Below are 26,895 nucleotides of genomic sequence, written 5' to 3'. Positions count from 1 at the left end.
ATCGAGGTCAAAGTTGTGTGTGATGATGTCTAGAGTGTGTCCTTGTCTGTGGGTAGGTTGTGTGTGTGTCCTATGAAGGTCCCATAATTGTAGGAATTCTTCGCATTCTTGGGTACTGGTTGAGTTGAGATCTTCGAGATGTAGGTTGATATCTCCTATTATGATAAGGTTTGAGCTGGAGACACAAGTGTTCGAGATAAAGTCCATGAGGTATGTTTGGGATTCCTGCCAGTTACATGGTGGTCTATAGAGCAAGACTGCGGTGAGATGTTCTTGCAGGTTTGCGTGGTTAATTCTTACCGAAGCGATTTCAAGTTGTGGTAGAATCGATTCGGTTATTGTTGTGATGATAAACTCAGATTTGCTATTCCTCCTCCTCTTTTTCCATTCTTTTGTAACAATGTGAACCTGGGCAAGTCACTTTACCCTCCATTGTCCCAGGTACAAAAACATAGATTGTGAGCTGACTAGGGACAGTGAAAGTACCTGCATGTAATATATGTGAAGTCCTTTGGTTGTACCACGGAATGGCAGTATATCAAATCCATGACCCTTCCCCTTCGCTAGGTGTGCTGATTCCCCCCCCCCCCCCAGTTCCATTTTAACCATCAGCACAAAAAAAAAAAAAACAGAATATGCAGGTATTTTTAGCTCCTGTACTTTACATCAGCTAATTTTTAAAGAGATTCTACCCACATATTTTCTCTTTGAAATTTAGAGCACAAGTACATGCAGTAACACTGCTCACAAATTTTCCAGTTACCTTCTGTAGGTATAATAAGAGATGTATGAGCATTATCAAGTCAAACTCTGACCAGGTAGTTTCCAGTTGTCAACCTGCTTTGAGTCCGACACCCCCTCCCTTCTCAATTAGTGTAAAGTTTAACTGATGGATTTGTGGAAAAAGTTTAAGACTTTTTTTTTTTAATCTGAAGGAAATGTTCTAAAAAAATACAAAATTAATTAGCAAACTGAGGAAATTCACTTTGAATTTGGAAAATCCAAAGCATTCCAAAAGGAGTAATAAAGTAGACAATGTTTTAAAATATGTATATGTTTATCACATTTTTTGACAAACTTCTTTTTAAAGAGTTAGCACATCACTAAGTAGGCCTAGCTCTACTAAAGTGTGATACCATGATAGCATAGATATAGTTTGTCTTGGAGGGCAAAGGGTAAGAAAGTCATATTGGAGGTTAGGGCCCTCCAGCTTGGAAAAGCGATGGGTGAGGGGGATATGCTTGAGGTCTATAAAATCCAGAATGGTGTAGAACGGGTAAACGTGAATTGATTTTTTACTCTTTCAAAAAGTACAAAGTCCAGGGGGCACTCCATGAAATTATATGGAAATACTTTTAAAACAAATTGGAGGAAATATATTTTCACTCAGAGGATAGTTAAGCTCAGAGGCTGTGGTAACAGTATATCTGGGTTTAAAAAAGGTTTGGACAAGTTCCTGGAGGAAAAGTCCATAGTCTGTTATTGAGATAGACATGGGAAAACCACAGCCTATCCTGGGATTGGTAGCATGGAATGTTGCTACTGATTGGGTTTCTGCCAGATACTTGTGACCTGGATTGGCCGCTGCTGGAAGCAGGATACTGGGCTAGATGGACCATTGGCTGACCCAGTATGGCATTTCTTATGTTCTATTCATCATTGCTCCCCATGCCTACTCCTAACTATGGCTAAGCATGTTAGAGCTTAATAATGCAGCTAGCACACATTGGGAGTCTTTTACTAAAGATTAGCTTGAGCTACCTGCAGCAAGGCCTACAGGAATAAAATTGGACCTGCTGCAGATAACTCGAGCTAACCTTTAGTAAAAGACCCCCATTGTTAGTAAATAGGCCCCATTGTATAAAATGGAATCTGTTTAATTTAATTTTAAATTACATTTATGTTGTGCTTTTTTTTCCAATGTGGGCTGCACAGGATTAAAAAGCAAAATACAATATAAAAGCCTTTCTCTATTTATAATTATATATTATTATTCCACTGTTCTAGCAGTACATTCCTAACTATTCCAGCAATAGTTTCATTATTTCATCTCCTTTAGATTCTATTGCTAAATTTCCTTCTTGGTCAAGGGCATTACAAGGGCATTTGCTGACACAAAACTTTCTAATTAACTGTATTTCTAAATCTGATTCAAAAGCTAGGTTTTTAGTTTCTGTCCAAAAAGAAGATAGCTTCTTTCCAAACTGAACTCATCAGACAAACTTATTCCATTCTGCAGAAGTCCACCCCTTCAAGGTCCAGGTTTTTATCTGTGCTATTCTATATATTTTTTTCCCATTTGGTATGGCCAATAAAATGTTTTTCTGGACATGGTGATCTGGATGTTCTATCTGCTTTTATCCATTCTGCTAAGTACTTGTGGCTTGCACCAAACTGCTTTATGTTTTGAACAGGGCTAGTTTACGGCATGAGCCGGGCAAGGCACTGGTTTAGGGATCCAAGCTTAAAGGTGCCCAAAGCCTGCCTCACTAGCTTATCTTTTACAGTAGTGAGAGCACATTTCCTTGTTCTTGTAAAAGATGGCTTAGGGCACCACAACCCCTTGAGCCAGCCCTGATGTTATTCATGACATGGTAACCCTATCCCACCTTCACTTTTTTCATTATTATTATTTTTGCCACTGAAAAATCTGGAGTCTAGTCATCTATTACTTAGCCTGTATCAGTCAAGTTACAGTAATCAGAACTTGACATAATTACCGCATGTATTTATTTATAGTCTTGTCTTCTGAAAGATATGACCTTATTTGCTGAATCAACCTTAATTTTGCATCAGCCTTTTTTTTGTTTTTACCAGCTTTGTCACCTGGTCATTTAAAGCGAAACTTGAGTCTTTCTCTACTCTCCACAAAGGGTATCATCTTTTCTTAAACAATTGAGTTTGCTATTGGTTTATACACCCTGGGCTTCCCCACACAGGGTATTTTTGTTGTTCTGGGTTTAAGAATAATATGTTCTCTTTCATTCATATTTGTACTGTATGTGGGTCAAATAATTATTTAAAGTGTCATGTTTCTGATTAAATGATCCATTCCTATTTCGGATAATTTAATCTGCAGCCTACCATGATCAACCAGCTCAAAAGTTGCTGTTAGGTCAGTTAGAATAATTTTTTCCCCCTTTGTCCAACAAATGATGCTAATTTTTCAGCAACATTCCCAACAGGGCCACACCTAGCATGTGGCCATAGAGGAGGAGGACCCATGGAGGGACATGCCCCTATTTGAGGGGGGAAAAGGGGTGAAAGAAGAGCCTCCCAAGGCAGTTAGGCAGGATGTCACTGCAGCTGTGTCCTCCATGAAATGGCTGCCATGCCTGCCGGTGCGCCCCTTCCCCCGACAGCCACCCTAGCTCATCTCCTGTGGCAAGTCACAGGCATGCGCAGTGACATGCCTCAGGAGCTCAGAGCCCTACGTCACATTCAGGGTACTTATGGAGCTCAGGATCCTCAGTGAGAAGCAGAGGCAGCAATGACTGTAGCAACATTGAAGCCAAATATTGTTACAAATACAGTATTTTCTGAATTACGCATATAAAGGTCTCTGCCTCCACACTCTAAAATATGTGTTGATGCCCTGATCTGCAAGTCTGAACTGCTGTTGTTTAAACGCTATTTGGGAAGCCCTGGGAAAGGGAGACTGAAGATGGAGGAGAAGGGGGGGGGGGGAGTTAGAGATGGGGGCGAGAAGTGTCCAAAGGGCCCTCAGTGTCCACTTCCCTAATGTCAAGTGCTCAACCAGAGGGCTGCCCAATGGAGAAGGATCTAATTTACCCTGCACCAACTTGAACCTCCCACCCCCAGGTAAAAATGCACCCGGGGGGGGGGGGGCTTGGGTGATACGCCGGGGGGAGGGGGGAGGGTGATGCGTGGGGGGGGGGCACTGATGCTCTGTGTGTGTGTGTGTGTGTGGGGGGGGGGGGGTGACGTGCTGCTACCGGGGGAGGATGGACATAGCTGCACCCCATGGGGGTGCACAGCTGTGGTCCGCCCCAGGTGGCAGCCGACCAAGGATCGCCACTGGCTGCACTGGACTTTTATATGGTGCTCTGATCCCAGATGCAGGCAGGATTGCTGAAACAGTGGTGTCTAGTTTGTGACTGCAGCACTTTGAGCTTAGTTAGGTTTCATCTTTTCTTTTTAGATGCTGTTTACAGTTAAGTACTTGAACATCTTCTGTGTCTGACCTTGTTTATTTTTTATTTCACTTGCTATACTGCAATTGATTCCTGAGGTGACCATGCGGTTTACAATTTCTATTACAGGTACTTTGCACTGTCCCTAATGGCTCACAAGCTAAGTTATATATTGTACCTGCTCATCAGTGGAAACTTAAGCGTGTTACTTTCACTGTATGTACAAATGAAAATCACAAAATATTAGCTGATTCCCCGGGCACTGTTAGCCAAAGAAATACAGGAGTCAGTCAGTCAGGCTAACCTCCTAATGTAACTGTGGGGACCATAGGCAGAGATTGGAAGTGGGACAGGGGGGCAGCTCCTCTCCAAATTCTCAAGGCGCTGTACTGGGTCCCCTCTACCTGCAGATTAAATAACCTCCCTATTCTTTGTCTGTACTCCCTCCCCTCAAAGTAAGCAGGAAAACTACCTCTTTGATGGGGATCAGAAATATATGTGTGGTCAGACCTCCTATAATGTTCGCAGAAGTTGAAGACAGCTGCAGTCTGGCAGGAAGTCTGCCTCATTTGGTTGGTGGATTTTGGTCAAAGGCAAATGAAATATTAGAGCGTATCAGCTGGTGAGACATTCACAAGTGTAATATAGAATGCTCTTGTCATGTCGCTAATAGAAACGGGCCTGTAGGAATAATTTTGGTGTACTCTGGAGAAAGGTTTGGAAGTTGAAATAAACTGCTGAAAGTGGTGTTAAATTAAAGAAGAATTCACAATGAATAGGAATGATACTGGATTATGTAATATATACAGATGCTTCAAGATTTTGGCAGGTATGCATGGAATCTCATGCTTTCAGCTTTATATATGTCTAACGAACTGGACACTTTAAATCAGGGTTGTCCAACCTCGGTCCTCGAGGGCCGCAATCCAGTCGGGTTTTGAGGATTTCCCCAATGGATATGCATGAGATCTATTTTCATGCACTGTCTCCATTGTATGCAAATAGATCTCATCATAGGCGGTCGGTGGCCCAACTGTTTGGGGAGGCTAAAGGGGGCGGGGTTAGGGGTGGAGCCAGGGGTGGAGCTTAAATCCATAATTGTCTGATAACACAGAGAAAAAATAAATAAAAATAAAAGTCACAATTAATACCTTTTATTAAATATAGATATTAGATATGTATCATATGTCAAAGAATAAAGTGGTTGCTCAAAGCATATACTAACCACAATCGCTCAACTGCAAAACACTATGCACAATTTTGTGCAAAAACACACTCAGAACCTTACTGTACCATAAATATTACAATGTGCAGAACCTAATACACCAATATACCACCCATACGGAAAATGCAGACCGTCAACAATATGAAACAAGGGATCATAATATCACAATTCTCATGTAGAGCCACAAAACACCCTAATTCATGTTTAATGTGGGATAAAATGCCATAAATAAGTAAATAAATATAAACTTTTAATGTTGAGCACCTGATTCTCAAAGTGGACATATTCCAAACACTACAATGAAAAAAAAATTATTTTTTTCTACCTTTGTTGTCTGGTGACTGTTTTCTGATCATGCTGGCCCAGTATCCGATTCTGCTGCTATTTGTCCTCTTAACTCTGTTTCCAGGGCTTCCTTTCCATTTCTTTCTTTCCTTTCCTCCTTTCTTCTTCATTTCTGGTCCTCAGCTTCTGCCTATTGTCTTCATCCATGTGCAGTTTTTCTCCTCTCTTTCTTTTCCCTCATCTCATCTCTTTCCTCACTCTTCCCTCCCCTCCATCCATGTCCAGCATTTTTTCTCTCTCCCCTCCTCTCCCCTGTCCTCCATCCACCCATGTCCAGTGACCCTTCTCTCCCCCTGCCCTGCAAGCACCCATACACAGCAACCCTCCTCTCCCCTGCCCTCCATGCACCCATACCCGGTGACCCTCCTTCCCTGCCCTCCATCCACCCATGTCCAGCAGTGATCCTCCTCTCCCCTGCCCTGCATGCACCCATTATACCCAGCGACCCTTCTCTCCCCTCCTTCCACAAATGCCCAGCGACTCCCTTCTCTCCCCTGCCACCCCCTCCCGAGTTGTTCGGTGAATTCCTCCCCCTCCCTCCCTCCGCCCTCCTGATCCGGTCCACTCACGTCACCGACCTGACTCTTCTGAGCTGTCAGCGCTAACTCTACCCCACTGCGCTGGCGCTGCCGGCGTTCACGCTTCAAAATGGCCGCCGAGACTTACAGGGCGGCCTCCAAGACTTCAGCAGAAGTCTCGCGAGGCCGCCTCTGGAAGTCTCAGCGGCCATTTTTAAAGCGCGAACGCTGGCAGCGCCAGTGCAGCGGGGGAGAGTTAGCGCTGACAGCTCCGAAGACGAAGAGTCAGGTCGGTAACGTGAGGGACCGGGACCGGATCCGGAGGGAGGGGGAGGAGCCGGCTCGCTGCGACTAAGCCTCCCCAAGCCTTCGATACCGGGCGCCTATGGATCTCATGCATATTAATTGGGGAAATCCTAAGAACATGACCTGGCAAGGTCCGATGTTGGACACCCCTGCTTTAAACAATGGTTCCTAATCTTATGAAATCGACAAACACAGAAGAACAGAATCTTATGAAAGAGGCTGCTTCATGAACCAGATAATATAAAAAAAGACATTTTCTTGGTTGTAAAATAAAACTGATTATTTTTGTTGAAGATCAAAAATGATGTCTATTATAGGAGCTATTCTATACCATGGATGCTAACATCTACATGCTCATTGAGAGAGTAAATGTTTAGAATAATGGCCTTTACATGTGTATATGCGCATATATGTGTGTACATGCCAAACTTCTACCTAAGCACTATTCTGCAAATACCTGCACTAATTTACATAACACGTATTTGCAAGGGGTCTTGGAGCGTGGGTGGGTCTCCTACTAGGCACATAATTTATGCTCACACCTCTAATATTTAGGTGCAAGCATTTACACCAGCTCTATGTCTAGTATAAGTACTCATACCTAATTTTTGAACTGTGTGATTAGCAAGTTAGACTAGTATTTTATAAAGGAAAAGTAGATCTAGAATAGGGTTCCACCAGGTGCCCTGTTATATAATTGCCCCTTTATTTGTCTATCCATATATTCAACATATATAAATATCTTGAGAACCTCCTGATCACTTATGGCTCATAGGATATCTTCTAGTAATTTTAAGCAGCTGTGCTTGCTAGAAAATGTTAAAGTGAAGCCATCAAAATGAATGAAAAAAGAATGTTGTTTTCTGATTTCATGTGTCATTAAATTGGAGATTCCAGGTTGGCATTTCCATGCTAACCACTATACTACATTATTAGCCCCTAACTTGTTGCTTCTTTTGTGATTTCAGTTAGGCTAGAGCATATTATGATGTCATCAGCCATTGACCAAGTTTCATTGTCATTGATTGGTGCTTCATGATAGGTTCACTGTAAGGGGTAGTTACTTCTTAAAGGGGCTCTTTACTAAAGGTGACAACAAATTTAGCATGTGCTAGTGGACATTAGCGTGCGCTAAGTGCTAAGAAGCCCATTATATACTTCTGGGCTTCTTAGCATTGACAGGCTGATGATCAGAAGCAAATGTAGGCGCTAGAGGCCAATAGCTCACTACTAGCGCCCTTGCTTGCTCCCGCCTAATGATCAGAGCCGGCGAGCATATGTAATAACACGCTCGTCGTCTCAGAACACTAATTGCATGCAAATGCATGCAAACAAGGATCTCCTGCATTCCTCCCTCATGATCAGTGGGCAGCGCGCCAAACAAGAGCGCTGCTCCCATTGCAAACCCTACTCCAGCTCGGAGCTGGCGTTAGGGTTTGTCAGCAAAGGAGGAAGGGGAGAGACCCACTGAAGAGGTTTGACAAGTCTGGGATTTTCTCCCAGACCTGTCAAACCTAAACCGGACCCCCCCAGACCCCTCACCCCCAAAACACAAAAACCCTGGTGGTCCAGTGGGACAGTTAACTTCCCCCTCCCCCCTACATTGAACAAAAATGCCCTGGTGGTCCAGTGGAACTGCTGTCTGTCTATCTAGCTAGCTAGCATGCCCTACCCTCCCCCCCTGGCAGCCTACCTCTCCATAGTAGTAGTTGGAGGAGGGAGTGACTAGCACTCCCTTCCTCCTCTTTGGGCACCTTCCCAAAATGACAGCATCTTGCCCTTCCCGGTGCATCCTGGGATGCGCCAGGTGGAGGCATAACTTCCATATAAAGGTTAAGCCCTGCCCGGCGCATCCGAGGATGCACCGGGAATGGCGGGATGCTGCCATTTTGAGAAGGCGCCTGAAGAGGAGGGAGGGAGTGCTAGTCCCCCTGGACCACCAAGGCATTTTTGTTCGATGTGTGTGTGTGTGGGGGGGGGGGGGGGGGGGGAAGCTAGCCATCCCACTGGACCACCAGGGTTTTTGTGTTTTGGGGATGGGGGCCAGGAGCTATACCAAAAGGGCCACAAAGTGTGTTAAATGGTAAAAAAACATACGTTATTTTATCATAGCACACATTAGAGTACCATTATGCCTGTTAAATAATAATGAGATGTAAAGAATGCAAATTCATATAAATCACCTAACTGAATAAAGCAGCTTGCATTTTTCTTCGCAGGTTGCGCTATTCATAGAAATATACCGTCAGTTTTGAGATGGAATTTTTTTCCCTACCAGAGAGCATTGGGCTGCAAATGTTGTTCCCAGAGACATCTTAAAGGGGCCAGTACATATGTAACTGGCATGTGTAGACCCCTTCTCCCCTGCCAGAACAGACCACGTTACCCTCATAGGCGCCCTGTCTGGACCTACTGTGTTGAGTTCCCTAATGTCTAGTGGCTGGTAATGAGTAAGCCCCAGTCACTAATAACATGAGACTACTACTAGGGGGAGAACTTGAATCCAGATTTTGATGGAGTAGGAGTGACTAGGCCACAATGTATGTTCATGAGAGAGATTTGCATTTGAAGCAGTTTACATATTATATACAGGTACTTATTTGTATCTGGAGTAATGGAGAGTTAAGTGACTTGCCCAGAGTCACAAGGAGTGGCAGTGGGGATTGAACCCAGTTCCCCAGGATCAAAGTCCGGTGCAGTAACCACTAGGCTCCTCCTCCATACATATTGGTAATGGACTGTAGTATACTGAACTTTGTTAGCAAATCCAGTTTGCTTAGATCCCCTTGCTAACATTTTATAAAATACAGTAAGCAATCAAAAATAAATCGAAATGTCAGTGATAACAGTGTGGATATCCTAGCGTATATATGTAAGGCCATTGTGCATTTTTGTAGATGCTACAGGATGCAAACCTAGAGTTGTCAAAATGTCAAGGGCTTTTCTCATTTCATGCACTCGTCAACAGAACTGTTGTCAAAATCACAAGCTTTTATAAACAAAATTGAAAAGTAATTTAACTGTAATTCTTTTTATCTGCCTTGCTTATTCAGTTTCTTCAGCTTGTTTTCTTCTTTTTTCCCCTTCTTTCTAACATTGCTTTCCTCCTGTTGTTGTTGCTGCTGCTGCTGCTGCTTCTTTTGTAACCTACTCTGCCTCCTGCTTCTGACATTAAAGCACGCAATCCGCTTGAGAGTTCTGTACCCTGCCTAACAACCCGCACGTCGGACAATGATCTCCGACTGCAGCGCAGCCCCAGCGTGGGATGGCTCAGTAAGTTCATGTTTGGGGCAGATTGGGGATGGGTTTGGTGGGGAGGGGGCATGAGGAGAAAGAGAAAAGGGGGCAGATGTGGGGACTGACAGAACAGGTGAGTGGTGGTTCCAAGGAAGGCCCAGAAAGAGAAAGTAAAAAATATTCTCTCAACTACACTAAGAACTTATGGAACAATTCTGAAACTTAGCATATGGATATAGCGTGTCTAAGCCATTATAGAATACTGGCATAAAGGCTCATTGATGTGCTAAAACCTGTTGTGCCCACTGATTAAGCCAATAGCTGGCATAAATAGGTGTGCCAAAGGGCATCATGCAATGCGCACGACTGATACTGTTGTATCAGTCGTGCACATTGAGTGGTAACATGCCCTTGACCCACCCATGTATACACCCCCTTGCAGGTAGGGGCTAATCAAATGTGATGCATACTGTATAGAGTAGTGCGTAGCACTTATGCGAGTAACTGCCATCGTTGGTGCCAGTGGTGCAGGTTAGTGCTACTCTCTGGAATGTATGCACATATTTGGCGCCTAACAGTAGGTGTCAGCTTAGAGAATTACACTTTTAACCTGTCTTGTGTTCACATACAATTGCACAATGGTTTCCTTAGAATTAGAGAAGGTTTCCTTTTTAATCTTTTATCTGACCGAAGAGAATGCTGAGCTGTTGCTAAAACCTATGTTCTAAAATGTTCTTTCACACATCAGTTTGATTACATAACATTTATGCTCCAGGTATTCAAATGCTGTGGGCTGTGTTAAAACTCTGAGCTAAGCATCTGGTGGCATAGCCACCAAGGGGTGGGGGCAGGGGGGGGGGACAAAAATTCCCTGGGTCTGGGCCTCTGAGCGGACCCGGCGCAGGGGTCTCTCTCTCTCTCCTTCTCCTGACGGGACCTGGGTGATCATGTCCCGACAGGAGCAGGACAGAGAAAACTCAGGCACCAGGCCCCCCTTCCATTGCCTGCCTAGCAGCTGCTGGGTCCTCAGGCTGCGCATTCTCAGTTTTGAGACTGAGCATGTGTGACCTGAGGAAAGCAGCCACAGGGGCAGGCAGTGCTGGGCAAAGGAAGGAGCCTCGCTGCCTGCAGCTGGCGGAGCCAGCCAAGGTACTTCGGGCGGCAGTGGCGATGATGATGATGACAATTCTGCCCCGGGCCCGTCTCAATCTCTCGGAAGCCCTGTCTGGTGGAAACCACAAAGCCCTGCTCTCCATTGTGAATTGGGCAATTAACATTAGGTCTGTTCCAGTGGATTTTATGGTCTCTCCTATCAAGAATGAACTGTTGATCTTAGGTGGAATAACTATTCTTTCCAAAATACATGTTGGTTCAGCTAAGCGATTCTTAACCCAGTCCTTGGGACACACCAAACCAATAAGGTTTCCTAGATATCCACAATAAATATGCATGAGAGAGATCTGCATGCACTGTCCCATTGTTTGCAAATCTATTTTAAGGCTATGTTTTGTGGATATCCAGAAAACCTGACTGGCTGGAATGGTTTGAGAACCAATGGTTTAGACAGAAATACAACCATGCTAGGCACAGAGTTAACACTAACAGTGTTGCCTATTTTCTCAATACATTGTCATTTGCGAAACAGAATAAATACTGAATGTTGCACACTACATTACCATTCATAATTAGAGTGCATGCACAGCATACACTATATTAATCCCAAGGTCCCTTTACCATACTTTAAATGCTGCAGACTGAAGCAACTGTATCATCTTGGTTGGGAAAAGACAGCCATTTTCAGGGAACCTTGCAAAGATGGAATATATATTTTGATAGTACATAAGGTCCTTAAAGACATAACCCAAAAGTTTTTTGTGAGTTAGTGCTGATCTTTGGAAAATATATAGCAGTTACAGGATATAAATGAGATCCTGCTGATATATGTCCCATAACTACATTTCACAGGAAGTTTTTTTTTTGTTTGTTGCCATTGCCAGAAATTGTGTACATTCTCTGTCTCAATAACGTCCAAAAATTTGAAAAGATTTAAGTTCTGTCTTTGCATGGTACATTGCAGTACATTTTAAAGGACTTTATTCGCCTGCCTCAGAGGTCTCCTGGGGTCTTCGGATTCCTTATTATATAGTGGTCCCTAAACGCTCTTCCCCCCAACCCTGATGCAGAGGCATCAGTGTTTAAAAAAAAAAAAAAGTTCCCTTCTCAAAATCTTGGTAGGCCAGTGCCCCTAATCTTCCTCCCCAAGCCCTAAATTGGGTTAAAAATAATTCAGTTGTTAACACTTTTTATTTGCCTTGCTTATTCAATTTCTTTGGCTTTTTTTTTCCTAATACTGTTTGGGGGGGGGGGGGGGGGAGGGTGTTAAAGACTAGAGGGAGAGGTCCACACGGAGGAGTATTAATTTAAGCTTCATGTCGAGTTGAGGTGGGGGTGGGGAGAGTTAGGGGACTGCTAGATTATCAATCATTAGAGGTCCCCAGGAAGCCTCTGAAGTGGGCCATAAAGGCCCTTTGAAAGTTTTTGTTACAGCATGAAGAGGGAATTTTTTTTTTCTGGGACATACAAAAAAAATCCTACACCTTTAGGGGTGTACTTATTTTTCTTTAGAAAACGGCTTGCGAAACATTCTGTGCTCTCATTTCTACGATTTTGGCTTTGCATGAGTCTCCTTTTACTAAGCTGCTGTAGCTGCATGCTACTGAAGCTGAAAAGAGCTTACTGCAGGATGCGCTGAGGCATCCCCCGGTAATTTTGCAATTTGCACGTGCAAGCCATGCACTAAAAAATAATTTTTATTTTTCTGCAGAGGGGGCAGAGAGTGGGTGTTTCTGGGCGAATTAGCACAGGATTAGCACATGAGCCCATATTACCAACAGAATAGGTGTCGGAAAGTGTTCCTGTGCTAATGAAAATCGGCTATATTCCTGCTGTGCTAAAAATGGTCTTAGTGCGCAGGAAAGACCCATGTAAGGGAACCAGCTTAGTAAAAGGAGCCCTGAATGCGATTGCATCAGCTCATTAATGATAAATTTTTTTTTTTTTTACATTTGTACCCCGCGCTTTCCCACTCATGGCAGGCTCAATGCAGCAGGCAATGGAGGGTTAAGTGACTTCCCAGAGTCACAAGGAGCTGCCTGTGCCAGGAATTGAACTCAGTTCCTCAGTTCCCCAGGACCAAAGTCCACCACCCTAACCACTAGGCCACTCCTATTTGCATGAAGCTGATTTTAAATTAAATTAAATAAAAAATGGGACAAATTTCAGGCAGTTTGTAAAATTTTTCATGCAAAGTGCACTTCTAGAAAGTCACTTTGCTAAAATACACTTTGTAATATTAAACTTTCAAGCAAAGTGTGCTTTTGCAAAGTCACTTGACACTTTAATACATGTAGTCCTAAGACTGAGCAGCTCCTTTCCCCTCCTTGGGGAGAAGTGTAATAAAAACATATCTTAACCTATTATATTGTATTTTTAGCGATGCAGTACACATTAGTGAATAAAGACCAAAATAGCCTGTCTCGTTTGTCCAGTAAGGTGGTTGGTGTTTTATCCATCGCTCTGTGCTGGAAGTCTCCATACTTTCATTAAGGATTGACAGTCATCCTCTTCTTGGCTTGGACACAGTTTACATATTTCTTCATTAGGGATCTGCATTTGATAACATGTCTTAAGTTTGTGAATTAACATGCATAGATTCGATTTGCACACATAAAAATGTTCTAATACAAGTTAAAAATATTTTATTAAACTGATTGAGAAAAACCTTCAAAAATCTGAGAAACAAAATCTGAAACAAAACTGAATAATTTTTACTTATTCACATTTCTTTTCTGTATTGCCTTATTGGAAGTGATATACTGTCATGTCCCCTACTTCAACGCAAGTGGCGTCCTCGGGCTGCGCGGGGTCCCGTCGATACGCACATGTGACTGGCATAGCCCTGAGCCCTGTGTGTAGTTCTTCTCTGGTTGCAGGCTCCTTGATTGCTTTGCTTCCATGCACCTGGGTCTGATCTCTCTCTGCCTTGCTTCCCTTGCTTCCCTCCTATTGGTTTTCCGGTTCCTCCTTCCCCTGCTCTTGTCCTATGGCTGTGCTCCTTCTCCCTGCCGGTCCCTGCTAATGTCAGACACCAGCACTTTATCAGCTGAGCTCTTCCTGGACTCCTTGCTTCGGCTTCTACTTTGATAGGTGTTACTGGCTCAATAGTTTGCTTCTTCACTACTTTGTCCCTTGTTGCTGACTTTGCCTGTACCTGGATTACTCTCTCTTGCTTGCTGGCAGCCTGTTGACTTTACCTGTGCCTGGATTACTGTCTTGCCTGCTGCCTGCCTACTGACTTTGCCTGTACCTGGATTACTCTCTCGACCTGCTGCCTGCCTACTGACTTTGCTTGTACCTGGATTACTCTCTTGACCTGCCTCCTGCCTGGCCGATACGTTCACCACCCTGCTTCCAGCACCGTCTCGTAAGTCCTGCAGGCCGCCCACACCTAGGGGCTCAACCTCTGGGGAACGGTGGTCAGCGCAGGTGAAACCTAGAGTTGTCCGGCCGCCAAGCAGAACCTGGTCCGAGTACCGGGCTCAGCAGCGCTCTACTTGGTACAAGAACTCACAAGTCTCACATATACTACAATGGAAGTTTGTTACAATTAATATTCTTAATTTTTTTGTTATTGAAAATTTGTCAGTGTGTTTTAATGGAATAGAATGCCCCTTGCACAGACAAAAGGCTCTGTTTTACTGAAAAATACTTGCTGGATTCCAGAGCTCATCTTAGAAAATAACCGATAACTTTTTGCCTAGGTTATGCTGTAGGGTCAATATTCAGCCGGCGGCGTATCAGTGTTTTCCTGACGAATGCCAGGCTATTGCTGAGAAGACTTGGAGGCTGGAGATATTGCTAGTGATATAGGCTGCAGAAGGAGCCCTATGCATGGCTTTTGGTTGCTGCAGTAACCAGACTGGGAAGAATGGGAGGGTCTATTAAAACTGGGTAAATGTAAATGAAGTCTCATTGCACCAGGATCCCAGTGCAGGTCTAACTAAGCTGGAAGTAGAAAGAGAAAGAAGGAACTGCCTTGCCAAAAAAAAACCCAAAATAATATCACAGTTAAAAATATGTCTTGAGTCATTTTTCAGGATTTGTCTGCTGTGAGGATGGGATAACATAGAAACACAGAAAAATGAAGTCAAATAAAGACCATGTGGCCTATCTAGTCTGCCCTTCCCACTATCCCTTCCTCTTCTTTAAAGATCCTATGTACTTGTCCCAAGCTTGCTTGAATTCAGATATAGTTTTCATCTCCACCACCTCCACCAGGAGGATGTTCTATGAATTCACCCTTTCTATGAAGAAGTATTTCATTAGATTACTTCTGAGTCTGTCCCCTTTCACCTTTATCCTATGCCCCCTCATTCCAGGTCTTCCTTTCAATTGAAAGAGATTTCCTTCCTGTTCATTTATGCCATGAAGGTATTTAAATGTCTCTATCATATCTCCCTTCTCCCGCTTTTCTTCCAAAGAATACATATTGAGATCTTTAATTCTGTCCCCATATGCTTTATGACAAAGACCACTGACTATTTTAGTGTCTGTCCTCTGGATTCACTCCATCCTGTTTATATCTTTTTGAGGTGTAGTCTCCAGAATTGAACACAGTACTTGAATGAGGTCTCACCAGAGACTTATACAGAGGCACTATCACCTCCTTTCCCCTGCTGGCTATTCTTCTCCCTATACACCCAAATATCCTTCTAGTTGTCGCCATCACCTTTTCTAACTGTTTGGCCACCTTAAGATCATTACACACGATGACACCCAAGTCTTGCTCATTTGTCATGCACAGAAGTACTTTACCCTCTAAACTGTACTGCTCCCTCTGGGTTTGCAGGTCAAATGCATGGCCTTGCATTTTTTAGCATTAAATCCTAGTTGCGAAATTCTGGACCATTCTTTAAGCTTTGCTAGGTCTCTCCTCATGCTATCCACACCATCAGGGGTGTCTGCCCTGTTGCAGATTTTGGTATCATGTGGAAGAAGACAAACCTTCACCAATATTGCTTACAAAAAATGTGAAAAATAATTGGCCCAAGAATCAAACCTTGCAGCACTCCACTAGTAACATCCCTTTCCTCAGAGTGAGCTCCATTTACCATGTACCCTCTGTCATCTTCCACTCAACCAGTTTCTATGCTCAGAAGAGAGCACCTAACTCTAACGTTCAAAATGTTCTGTCATTCCGAGGTGGCGTTGCGTGTGAAAGGGCAGCTTCTCGGTGGTCTACATTTTTTAATAGTATCTGCACTTTTCATGTGCATGTATCATATGTGTTTGTGTTCTGCCTGCAACAGTAGTATAACCTTAAAAAAATAAAGAAAAGTGTTCTGCTGTAAAGAACAGTCCTAGTTCTTTGTCTAGTATACAAACCTTGGGAGTCCCTCTTTAGTTGCTGCCCACTTCCTGGCTAGGGATTGTGACAGAATGAACCAGCCAAGATAAAGGCACTGATAGGTTGATTCAGTCACCTAAATAAAAAAAAAAGCTGTGAGAAGGACTCAGTTAAATTTGAGTTTCCCCAGCAATTTAAGCCAATTTTCACAGTTTGTGGAGAGAGACTTTTTGGATAATCCTGGTTTTAAATTTACATCCCAAAGTAGTGTGGGATTTGTATTTCCTAATTCTACCCATTGAAATCAATGCTGCAGGCCCTTAGTGCATTATGATGAGGTGGTTCCAGAACTGGCTAACAGGTTCCCTCCTGGAACTGCTGTAGAGATGCACTCCAAAGACTTATCTTGTGCCATCTTCCTAGCACTGTAAGTTATAGGGAAAGTATTCTGCAGCCCTTGTTAAAATTTGTTTCTGGCTGAGTTCTTGGATTTGTAATCCTGAATTCTTATGAGAAATTCTGTAGGGTGTTCCCTGTATCTCACCTTTTGCAGGCCTGAGGCCTGACTAGACCATAAACCATCTTTTCTGAGCAACACTATTATAGGCGCTGCAAGACTTCCTGCAGCAGTCTGACTTACATCATGCAAGGACATGCTGAACACCTGCACTGGCTCTCTGGTCTGCACTGTCCTCCCTGAGAATTTTAGGGAGTGAAGCTCACACAGAAGACACAATAATGAAGTAATCCTCATTAGTCCCCTTATTAGTGAGCCATCCTGTACCAGCCCTGATAAGGAGTACCAGCTGCATGGCTAAGGGCCCCATCTTATCTTAACTGTATATCTTCTGGGGGACAGATGTATACAATACCTGATTGGTCCAGAGAAGTCACCTGTGGACTTTTGGGGCAAAGCCGATACTGGGCTTTGTGGAGGCGTTCACGCCTCTCTGAGGAGAGGAAATGAATTGTCAGAAATGCCTATGAACTGTACCTCTTCAGGAGCTGAGAATTTATAGCTCCTACCTGAGACTGAGAGAATCTGTCATCTTGTGCAATGCCGAAGATGTGGCCTGGCTGACCTCTGAAAATGGTCCTGATCACTGTGAAAACACAGCTAGAGTTTTGGAAGGAAGATCCTATCTATTACCCAGTGGAAGCCATCTCCAGATGCTGCCGGCTGTAGAAGGTGAGAGGAGGGTTCTTTCAGTGGCATAGCTAGTTTCTGACCATAGCTTGCAAAAGGGCAAATTGGATTCTTAGGTCCATGGTCAGCAAACCTAATATTTGCTGCTATTGTGTAATCTCTTCTCAGGAAATAATCATTAGCTGTGCTGTACCAGAATATATGTAAATTTCTATTTTGTGTAATCCTTCTTATCGGTTTTGTAGCTTGCTTGCCATATTTGCTAGTATTGTTTTTATCCTGAAAGTTCTGTGGCACCTAAGAAGCATTTTCAGAGCTTTCAAGTTATCCAGATCCAAGATAACTTTCTGAGAAGCCTATCAGGTTGCATTATGGGCAACATAGTTCAAATGGATAGAATTGGGGACTATAAATCCCCCACTGCCTTGGGGTATAAGTTGAAAACCAGGATTTGCCAAAAAGTCTCTCTCCTGGCACTGGGTAACTTGGCAGCTCCGCATTACACAGGATCCTTAAAAAGTGTTTCCATTGGTTCCTGGCACACTCATAGAGGTTGCTAAACAAGATACCCAGGTGGGATTCATCTGCCTGCTCCTCAAAGGAAGAACCTTATGCTGGGTTACTCTCTTGTGCATGAAAGACTTTATAACTGCTATGACCCTTAGATTTGGAGAACCCTTACCTGATTCAAAGATTGCTAAATTTATGGCTTTAAGCTGTGTTTCAAAGCCACCTGCTTCCAAAGACTGCAGCCTCTAATATACCAGTCCAGGATACGCCTACTTTTGCTTTAGTGTTTCCTGCTTCCAAGACTGCAGGTCCTGGTATTCCTGTCTGGGGAGGGGGAGATACTTCTGCTACCTTTACTTCAGTGCAGTGAGGCTGGGGTCAGGTGATGCGCTCAGAGGGGTGCAGGTTGTGGTTGGGAGGTTTGCCAGAAACTGTTTATTTGAAGGTCTTTTGAAGATACACTACTCCACTATTGTGTTGTGTTGTGTCATCTGCAAAATGGCAAACTTTCTGTCGTCTGATTAGAGATATATTTTGACCCCAGATTCATAAACAAACACAGACAGACATGAACCACTTTTTCTTCCCACATTCCATTTATTGTGATCCATAAAAAGAAAGATAATTTGAGTCCCTGGTTGTATTGCGCTTCACATTTCATATTAAATGTTGAGATGGAGCTGTAGAAAATGCTTGCTTTATCCTTTGAGCGGTTGCTTCCTTATTTTTTTCCTTTCCTAATTTTAGTCAATGGTTGGATTTGCTGCTATAGGTCTTCCTTGTTCACTTAATTGGATTTATGAGATTAACGAAGACCTGTTCTTTTCCTTTTAGGTAGTCCTACAATGACCCATAGGAATCTAACTTCCTCCAGCTTGAATGATATCTCTGATAAACCTGACAAAGACCAGGTAAGATTTGTTTTAGTGTTGTGAAGATATGTAGGCCTAGGACGTTTAAAAGATCATTGAAAAAATTGGAAGAAGGAAGGCATGTTGGTGATGTATTGCTAAAACAAATCTCTCCATTGCAGGAAATATTTTTAACTATCTGTGTGAGCCTGGTGAAGGTTTTACTGGAATATCCAATCAGTAAAGTGCTTATTTAGTGCAAGTTGATTATGATTATACTCGGGTCCGATCTAAGGTATAAGTCACTGGCTCAGGGCACTAAAAGCCTGCCTTTCCTGCTCACCTTTCACAGTGATGAGAGCATATTCTTTACTCTCGCCACTTTGCTTTTCTCCCTGTGCTGTCCGCGGTGCCACCACAGGTTTAAATATAAGAAGGGGTGTTTCTTGTTCTCACGACACAGAAAATATCTGTTCTTATGTTTAAAGCTGCAGTGGTGTGGTGGCAGCACAGGGAGAAGAGCAGAGCTGCTAGAACAAAGCAGAATGCTCTTGCCAATGTTTAAAGGAGAGGGTAAAGAGCTGATGTGGCTGGAAGGGACTTGATGTGGACCCTGAGATGGGGGTATCACAACTGGAGAGGCTGTGGATAAGCTGTGTCACAGTGAAAATCGTTTTCAGGTGAATGGTTCTATTTCTCATGCTGTTTTTGCTTGCATAATTTGAAAGTATATAAATAATAATAAAAAAAAGAAAAACATTTTCAGGAATCTGAACCTTCATAGAAATGTTACTTCTTAGTCTTGTACACTCAAACAAGGAGTGACACAAGCTGCACATACTGCAGCAGGACATGTTTATCCTCTCCTACCCTAACTGAGATAATATTTAATCATCTCTCTGACCTCATATGCAACTTTCTTTAAATTAGTCACCTTATTTTCTAACTCCTCTTACTCTCTTACCTATCTATGTGTTCCATCTTTGCTTATACACTACACTGTCTATTAAAATATTCTATTACGTATTGTATTGACATTGTAAGTAGTGCACTATGCCATACTTTGTATTGTTATTTGAATATTTTTATTGCTGTAATTGTCTACTGCTTATGTTTGGCGGAGCTGGTGGTGGGAGGCGGGGCTAGTGGTTGGGAGGCGGGGCTCATGCTGGGCAGACTTCTACGGTCTGTGCCCTGAAAATGGCAGATACAAATCAAGGACAGGTATACACATAAAGTAGCACATATGAGTTTATCTTGTGGGCAGACTGGATGGACCGTACATCTGCCGTAATCTACTATGTTACTACGTTACTATGTTATTCTTACTGTACACTGCCTTGAGTGAATTCCTTCAAAAAGGCGGTAAATAAATCCAAATAAATAAGAGAGAATTTCCATCTTTCTTTAATATTTTTATCTGCTGAGGAAATCACTCCTCTTGGGCTGTGTTTCAAAAGAAGAAACTCTTTGGGGGTCTTTTACTTAGGCGCGTTGGCGTTTTTAGCGCGCACTAAAAATGCGTGCGTGCACTAAACGCTAAAGACGCCTATGTATTCTTATGGGTGTCTTTAGCGTTTAGCGAGCACCTATTTTTAGCATGCGCTAAAAACGCCAACGCGCCTAAATAAAAGACCCCCTTTGTATCTGGGTATAACAAGATCATCATAGCTGGTTGTGCTTATTGATCCTGCTGCGCCTGTGATGCAAAGAATTTATTTTCTCTAAACATAGATCACTTTGATTTGTTCAGCATTTGTTAAGCATACAATATATTTGGATATATCAAAGTGTTGGTTAGTGTAAGTATGTCAGTCCTTTTATATTTAAAGTGATTTTATATCTAGCAGAGTCATCTTTTGCTTTGGTTTTGGTTGGTACCTGGGCTTTCTTGTTTCTCTTGGACCCCTAATCATGACATGTGGTAGGTACATTTTCTATAGATCCCTTGAATATGACGCAGCCTTCTTTTGAAGAAAAAATTGCGATCAGGCCTGATGCACCATAGGTTGAACTGTCAGAGCATACTATATCATGATTGGCTACCAATCAAAGAACGAATCACGTTCAAAATCTGCACAACTGTTCATAAAATCATTTACGGCGAGGCACCTGGATACATGACAGACCTTATTGACCATCCAGAAATACCACTAAATCTACATGATCATACCTAAACGTCCATTACCCAAGCAACAAAGTACTGAAATATAAATCCACCTATGCATCCAGCTTTTCCTACTTAAGCGCACAACTATGGAACGCGCTGCCAAAAATAGTAAAAACTATGCCAGACCACCTTAATTTCTGGAAATCACTAGAAACGGTCCTGTTCAAAAGAGCATACCCTACTGACCCAACATAAAAATACATGGACACCTGTGACACAATGCAACCAAAGAATGTAAAGGACATTACCTGACTCTTCCTCCCCCCCTCTCTAAGTTCCCCAGACTACACCTACCTTACATGTACCTTATCTACCACAACATCACCTTGTATTCATTTGTACCATGTATTTGTTCAGACCGGAATCGGCTAACGCCATTAAAGGCAATATGTAAGCCACATTGAGCCTGCAAAAAGGTGGGAAAATGTAGGATACAAATAAATAAATAAATGAAGCCAGTCACAGCTTTATTCTTCAAAATCAATGATAGCATGATGACACTTCGGAAAACTGCTTAAGACACACTTATTTGATGGCTAATCCATACTTGGACAAACGTTCAGGTTTACTGCAACCTACCACCCTCTCCACCAGTTGACCTCTTCTTGAACCCTCTGTAACCTCCTCCCCAAAAGTTAGACTTCAACTGTAAACCGCTGTGAATCCCAGTCGGAACAACGGTCGGTATATAAGGGTTAGAAAGGAGTAGCCTAATGGTTAGTGCAGTGGGTTTTGATCCTGGTAACCTGGGTTCAATTCCCACTGCAGCTCCTTGTGACCCTGGGCAAGTCACCTAACCCTCCATTGCCCCAGGCAGGGGCGTAGCCAGACCGGTGGGAGAGGGGTCCAGAGCCCGAGGTGAGGGAGCACATTTTAGCCGCCGACCCCCCCCCCCACCATTTTGACCCCCCCCCCACCGCTGCCACCACCACCTTTGACTCCCCCAGCGCTAACCCTTTCGACCCTCCCCTTCCTGCCGCCAACCCTCCCCCGCCGCCGCTGTCAGGTACCTTTGCTCCCCGCCAGCCGAAGTCCTCTTCCCCAGCACGGTTGCGTTGTTGATCTGCAAGGCTTTTGTTTCTGTGAGTCTGATGTCCTGCATATACGTATAGATCAGCAACACGGCCGCGCCAGAGAAGATGACTTTGATTCAAAGGTACCCGACGGTGGCGGTGGGGGAGGGTTGGCAGTGGGAGGGGGGTCGAAGGGGTCGGCGGCGGGGGGGGGGGGGCAGGGCCAAATCTACGGGGGCCCATGCCCCTGTGGCCCCACATAGCTACGCCTCCAGCCCCAGGTACAAAAACTTAGATTGTGAGCCCTCTAGGGACAGAAAAAAGTACCTGCATATAGTGTATACAGCACTGCGTATGTCTGGTAGCACTATAGAAATGATTAGTAGTACATAGTAGTAGATTTGATTAGGTAGCACTATTGTTTTTGTAGCAAACACAGAGGCAGAACACATGTGCTATAAAATAGTACCATACATGCCTAAATGCCATGCTTCTGCTTATTAGGATGGAGTTCTGTTGGAATTCAAATCAAATCATAAAAAAAGAAAGAGGCAGTGTGAATATACAGTGGGGGAAATAAGTATTTGATCCCTTGCTGATTTTGTAAGTTTGCCCACTGACAAAGACATGAGCAGCCCATAATTGAAGGGTAGGTTATTAGTAACAGTGAGAGATAGCACATCACAAATTAAATCCGGAAAATCACATTGTGGAAAGTATATGAATTTATTTGCATTCTGCAGAGGGAAATAAGTATTTAATCCCTCTGGCAAACAAGACCTAATACTTGGTGGCAAAACCCTTGTTGGCAAGCACAGCGGTCAGACGTCTTCTGTAGTTGATGATGAGGTTTGCACACATGTCAGGAGGAATTTTGGTCCACTCCTCTTTGCAGATCATCTCTAAATCATTAAGAGTTCTGGGCTGTCGCTTGGCAACTCGCAGCTTCAGCTTCCTCCATAAGTTTTCAATGGGATTAAGGTCTGGTGACTGGCTAGGCCACTCCATGACCCTAATGTGCTTCTTCCTGAGCCACTCCTTTGTTGCCTTGGCTGTATGTTTTGGGTCATTGTCGTGCTGGAAGACCCAGCCACGACCCATTTTTAAGGCCCTGGCGGAGGGAAGGAGGTTGTCACTCAGAATTGTACGGTACATGGCCCCATCCATTCTCCCATTGATGCGGTGAAGTAGTCCTGTGCCCTTAGCAGAGAAACACCCCCAAAACATAACATTTCCACCTCCATGCTTGACAGTGGGGACGGTGTTCTTTGGGTCATAGGCAGCATTTCTCTTCCTCCATACACGGCGAGTTGAGTTCATGCCAAAGAGCTCAATTTTTGTCTCATCTGACCACAGCACCTTCTCCCAATCACTCTCGGCATCATCCAGGTGTTCACTGGCAAACTTCAGACGGGCCGTCACATGTGCCTTCCGGAGCAGGGGGACCTTGCGGGCACTGCAGGATTGCAATCCGTTATGTCGTAATGTGTTACCAATGGTTTCGTGGTGACAGTGGTCCCAGCTGCCTTGAGATCATTGACAAGTTCCCCCCTTGTAGTTGTAGGCTGATTTCTAACCTTCCTCATGATCAAGGATACCCCACGAGGTGAGATTTTGCGTGGAGCCCCAGATCTTTGTCGATTGACAGTCATTTTGTACTTCTTCCATTTTCTTACTATGGCACCAACAGTTGTCTCCTTCTCGCCCAGCGTCTTACTGATGGTTTTGTAGTCCATTCCAGCCTTGTGCAGGTGTATGATCTTGTCCCTGACATCCTTAGACAGCTCCTTGCTCTTGGCCATTTTGTAGAGGTTAGAGTCTGACTGATTCACTGAGTCTGTGGACAGGTGTCTTTCATACAGGTGACCATTGCCGACAGCTGTCTGTCATGCAGGTAACGAGTTGATTTGGAGCATCTACCTGGTCTGTAGGGGCCAGATCTCTTACTGGTTGGTGGGGGATCAAATACTTATTTCCCTCTGCAGAATGCAAATAAATTCATATACTTTCCACAATGTGATTTTCCGGATTTAATTTGTGATGTGCTATCTCTCACTGTTACCAATAACCTACCCTTCAATTATGGTCTGCTCATGTCTTTGTCAGTGGGCAAACTTACAAAATCAGCAAGGGATCAAATACTTATTTCCCCCACTGTAGCTTTTTCTGTTGCTTGTCAAACATGTGGCCTGAGAAATATACAAGACATCATTATTTCAGTAATGTCAGGTTAAAGAAATTTGTAGCCTTAATCAGTAACAAAGATTCAGGTCTTGAGGCAATATCTGCAACTAACTTTTTAACCTACTTACAGGGCAAGTTCATCTCAGTACAAAGGTCACTAATCATTAAAAATAACATCAAGCAAAGGCAGTAATACTTTCCTCATGTGCAGACTGATCAAGCAAGACCACAACAACAAGAGATTCAACATGTATTTGGTTATATTCAAAGGTTAACAGAGTGTTATATAGTTATATGGCTGGGCTGGGGAGTGTCATGCAATATACTGCAAGAAAGACACTATGGTGGAATTCTAGAAATGTGCTAAAAGTTAGGCAAAAAAAAAAACTGGGTGTTAAGCTAGTATTCTGTAACAGCAGAGCTGTACACCAACCTCTGGATTCTATATATGGTGACTAAAGTCGCAAACTGCATGCATAGCTGATTTGCATATGCAACTTAATTGTTTAACAAGCTAATCAGTGATGATAATTGGCAAAAACAAGCACTTATCGACACTAAGTGGCAGTAATTAGAATTTACGCATGTGACTAAGCGTAATCTGTAAAGTGGTGCGAGTAAATCCTGTTACCCGGATCATTAAAGGGGGCGTGGCCATGGGGCATTCCTGAAATTTACACGCATGGTTACAGAATATACCTGATTCTTGCCTCAATAAGACATGGGCATTTACACCAGGTTTTAGTTGGTATAAATGGCTACTCCTAAATTTTAGTCGCAGGGATGGCCGCTACACATATTCTATAAATCACACCTAACTTTAGGTGAGGTTTATAGAATAGTGCTAAGTGTGTTTTCTTGGCGCTGATTTTTTTTGGCACCATATGCCTGGAATAGGCTTCCTGAGCCATTACATCTAGCTCCATCCCTGGCTGCCTTCAAATCCAGGCTAAAGGCCTACCTGTTTGATGCTGCTTTCCACTCCTGACTTAAGTAGAGGAGTGTGGTAGCCGTGTTAGTCCACTCTTAAGGTTATCAATAGAAATCAAACAAAATAAAACATGGAAAAGAAAATAAGATGATACCTTTTTTATTGGACATAACTTAATACATTTCTTGATTAGGTTTCGAAGGTTGCCCTTCTTCGTCAGATCGGAAATAAGCAAATGTGCTAGCTGACAGTGTATATAAGTGAAAACATTCAAGCATTACTATCACAGTCTGACAGGGTGGGAGGATGGGGGTGGGTAGGAGGTATGCATGGGGACATCAAAGCATATCATTGATATTCTAACAGGATGGGTGTGGATAGGTGAGGGGTGGGGTGATCAACAGAGACATACAGCTTTATGGTTTATAATGGGCTAGGAACCCCAGATCCTTGTTAAGTCCTTTCTGTTGGGTGTTAAAATATTCAATCATTCTGACTTCAAAGGTCTTACGTTCTTGTATGGTTTTAAAGTTACCTTTCAGGATTCTCACTGTGAAGTCACTGGTATAGTGTCCTGGTCCTGTAAAATGTTGACCAACAGGTGTGGGAACCCTACTGGCACCAGCATTGTTCATGTGATGTCTATGTAAATTGAATCTTGTCTTAAGCATCTGGCCTGTTTCTCCAATATAGCATCCTTCGTTACATTTTTTACACTGAATGATATATACCACATTGGAAGATGAGCAAGTGAAAGATCCCTTTATGTTGAATATCTTTCCTTTGTGGATGACTTTGGGGTCCTGTGAAATATTTTGGCATAGTTTGCAACTGGATAAATTACAGGGAAGTGTGCCCTTCTGTTCCTTTTCAGTCTGTGATGGAAGTTTACTTCTGATTAGCTTGTGTTTTAAGTTGGGTGGCTGTCGGAAGGCCAGTACTGGTGGGGATGGGAATATCTCTTTCAGTAATTCATCCTCCTGGAGTATATGTTGTAGATCTCTTATGATTTTCCTCAGTTTTTCCAGCTCTGGATTGTATGTCACTACAAGGGGGATTCTGTCTGTGGCTTTTTTCTCCTTGTACTGTAGCAGATTCTCCCTGGGTGTTTTGAGGGAGGAGGCAATATTCTTGGAGATTATTTTGGGGTTGTAGCCTTTCTGTTTGAAGGATGCAGTCAGGCTTTTAAGGTGTCTGTCTCTGTCCCCTGGGTCAGAGCAGATACGGTGGTATCTTGTGGCTTGGCTGTAAATGATGGATCTTTTTGTATGTGAAGGATGGAAGCTGGAGTTGTGGAGGTAGCTGCATCTGTCTGTGGGTTTCTTGTATATAGATGTTTGTATACAGCCATCATTGATTGAGACCGTGGTGTCCAAAAAATTGACTTTTTCTGGGGAGTAGTCCATTTTGAATCTGATTGTAGGATGATATGTATTGAAGGCAGAATAAAATTGTTTCAGAGTTTCTTCACCCTCCGTCCAAATCATAAAAATGTCATCGATGTACCGGTAGTATTTTAGAGGTTTGGTCTGGTGTGTATTCAGAAATGTCTCTTCCAGCTCAGCCATAAAAAGGTTGGCATATTGGGTTGCTGTCCTGGTGCCCATCGCAGTGCCCATTATTTGTAGATAGATATCATTGTTAAAGCGGAAGTAGTTGTGAGTTAAAATGAATTTGATTAATTTTGTAATAGTTTCTGACTTGTAACTTTTATCTTATCCTTATGTGTCCTTCTGTCTATCCTTCCCTTATCCTTTTTGGTCCTGTCTGTTTGTCCTGATTTAGATTGTAAGCTCTTTTGAGCAGGGACTGTCTTCTTAATGTTCAATTGTAAAGCGCTGCGTACAACTGGTAGCGCAATAGAAGTGATTTATAGTAGTAATTTATAGTAATATATA

At 43.2% G+C, this 26,895-nt stretch overlaps 1 protein-coding gene across 2 annotated transcripts in view; it reads left to right on the top strand.

Annotated features, from left to right (window-relative positions):
* SLC4A4 (solute carrier family 4 member 4) overlaps positions 1–26,895 on the top strand; it is a 490,468-nt gene that overhangs the window by 281,060 nt on the left and 182,513 nt on the right. For both annotated transcript variants that reach the window (XM_030190631.1, XM_030190632.1), the window contains exon 7: positions 18,683–18,759. In XM_030190631.1, the coding sequence (XP_030046491.1) occupies positions 18,683–18,759 (77 nt within the window). The remainder of the gene's footprint in view (positions 1–18,682; positions 18,760–26,895) is intronic.

The sequence above is a fragment of the Microcaecilia unicolor genome, chromosome 2 (assembly GCF_901765095.1).
Source record: "Microcaecilia unicolor chromosome 2, aMicUni1.1, whole genome shotgun sequence".
Lineage (NCBI taxonomy): Eukaryota > Metazoa > Chordata > Amphibia > Gymnophiona > Siphonopidae > Microcaecilia > Microcaecilia unicolor.
The sequence above is the reverse complement of the archived record's forward strand: the minus strand, read 5'-3'. Positions and strand labels throughout refer to the sequence as shown.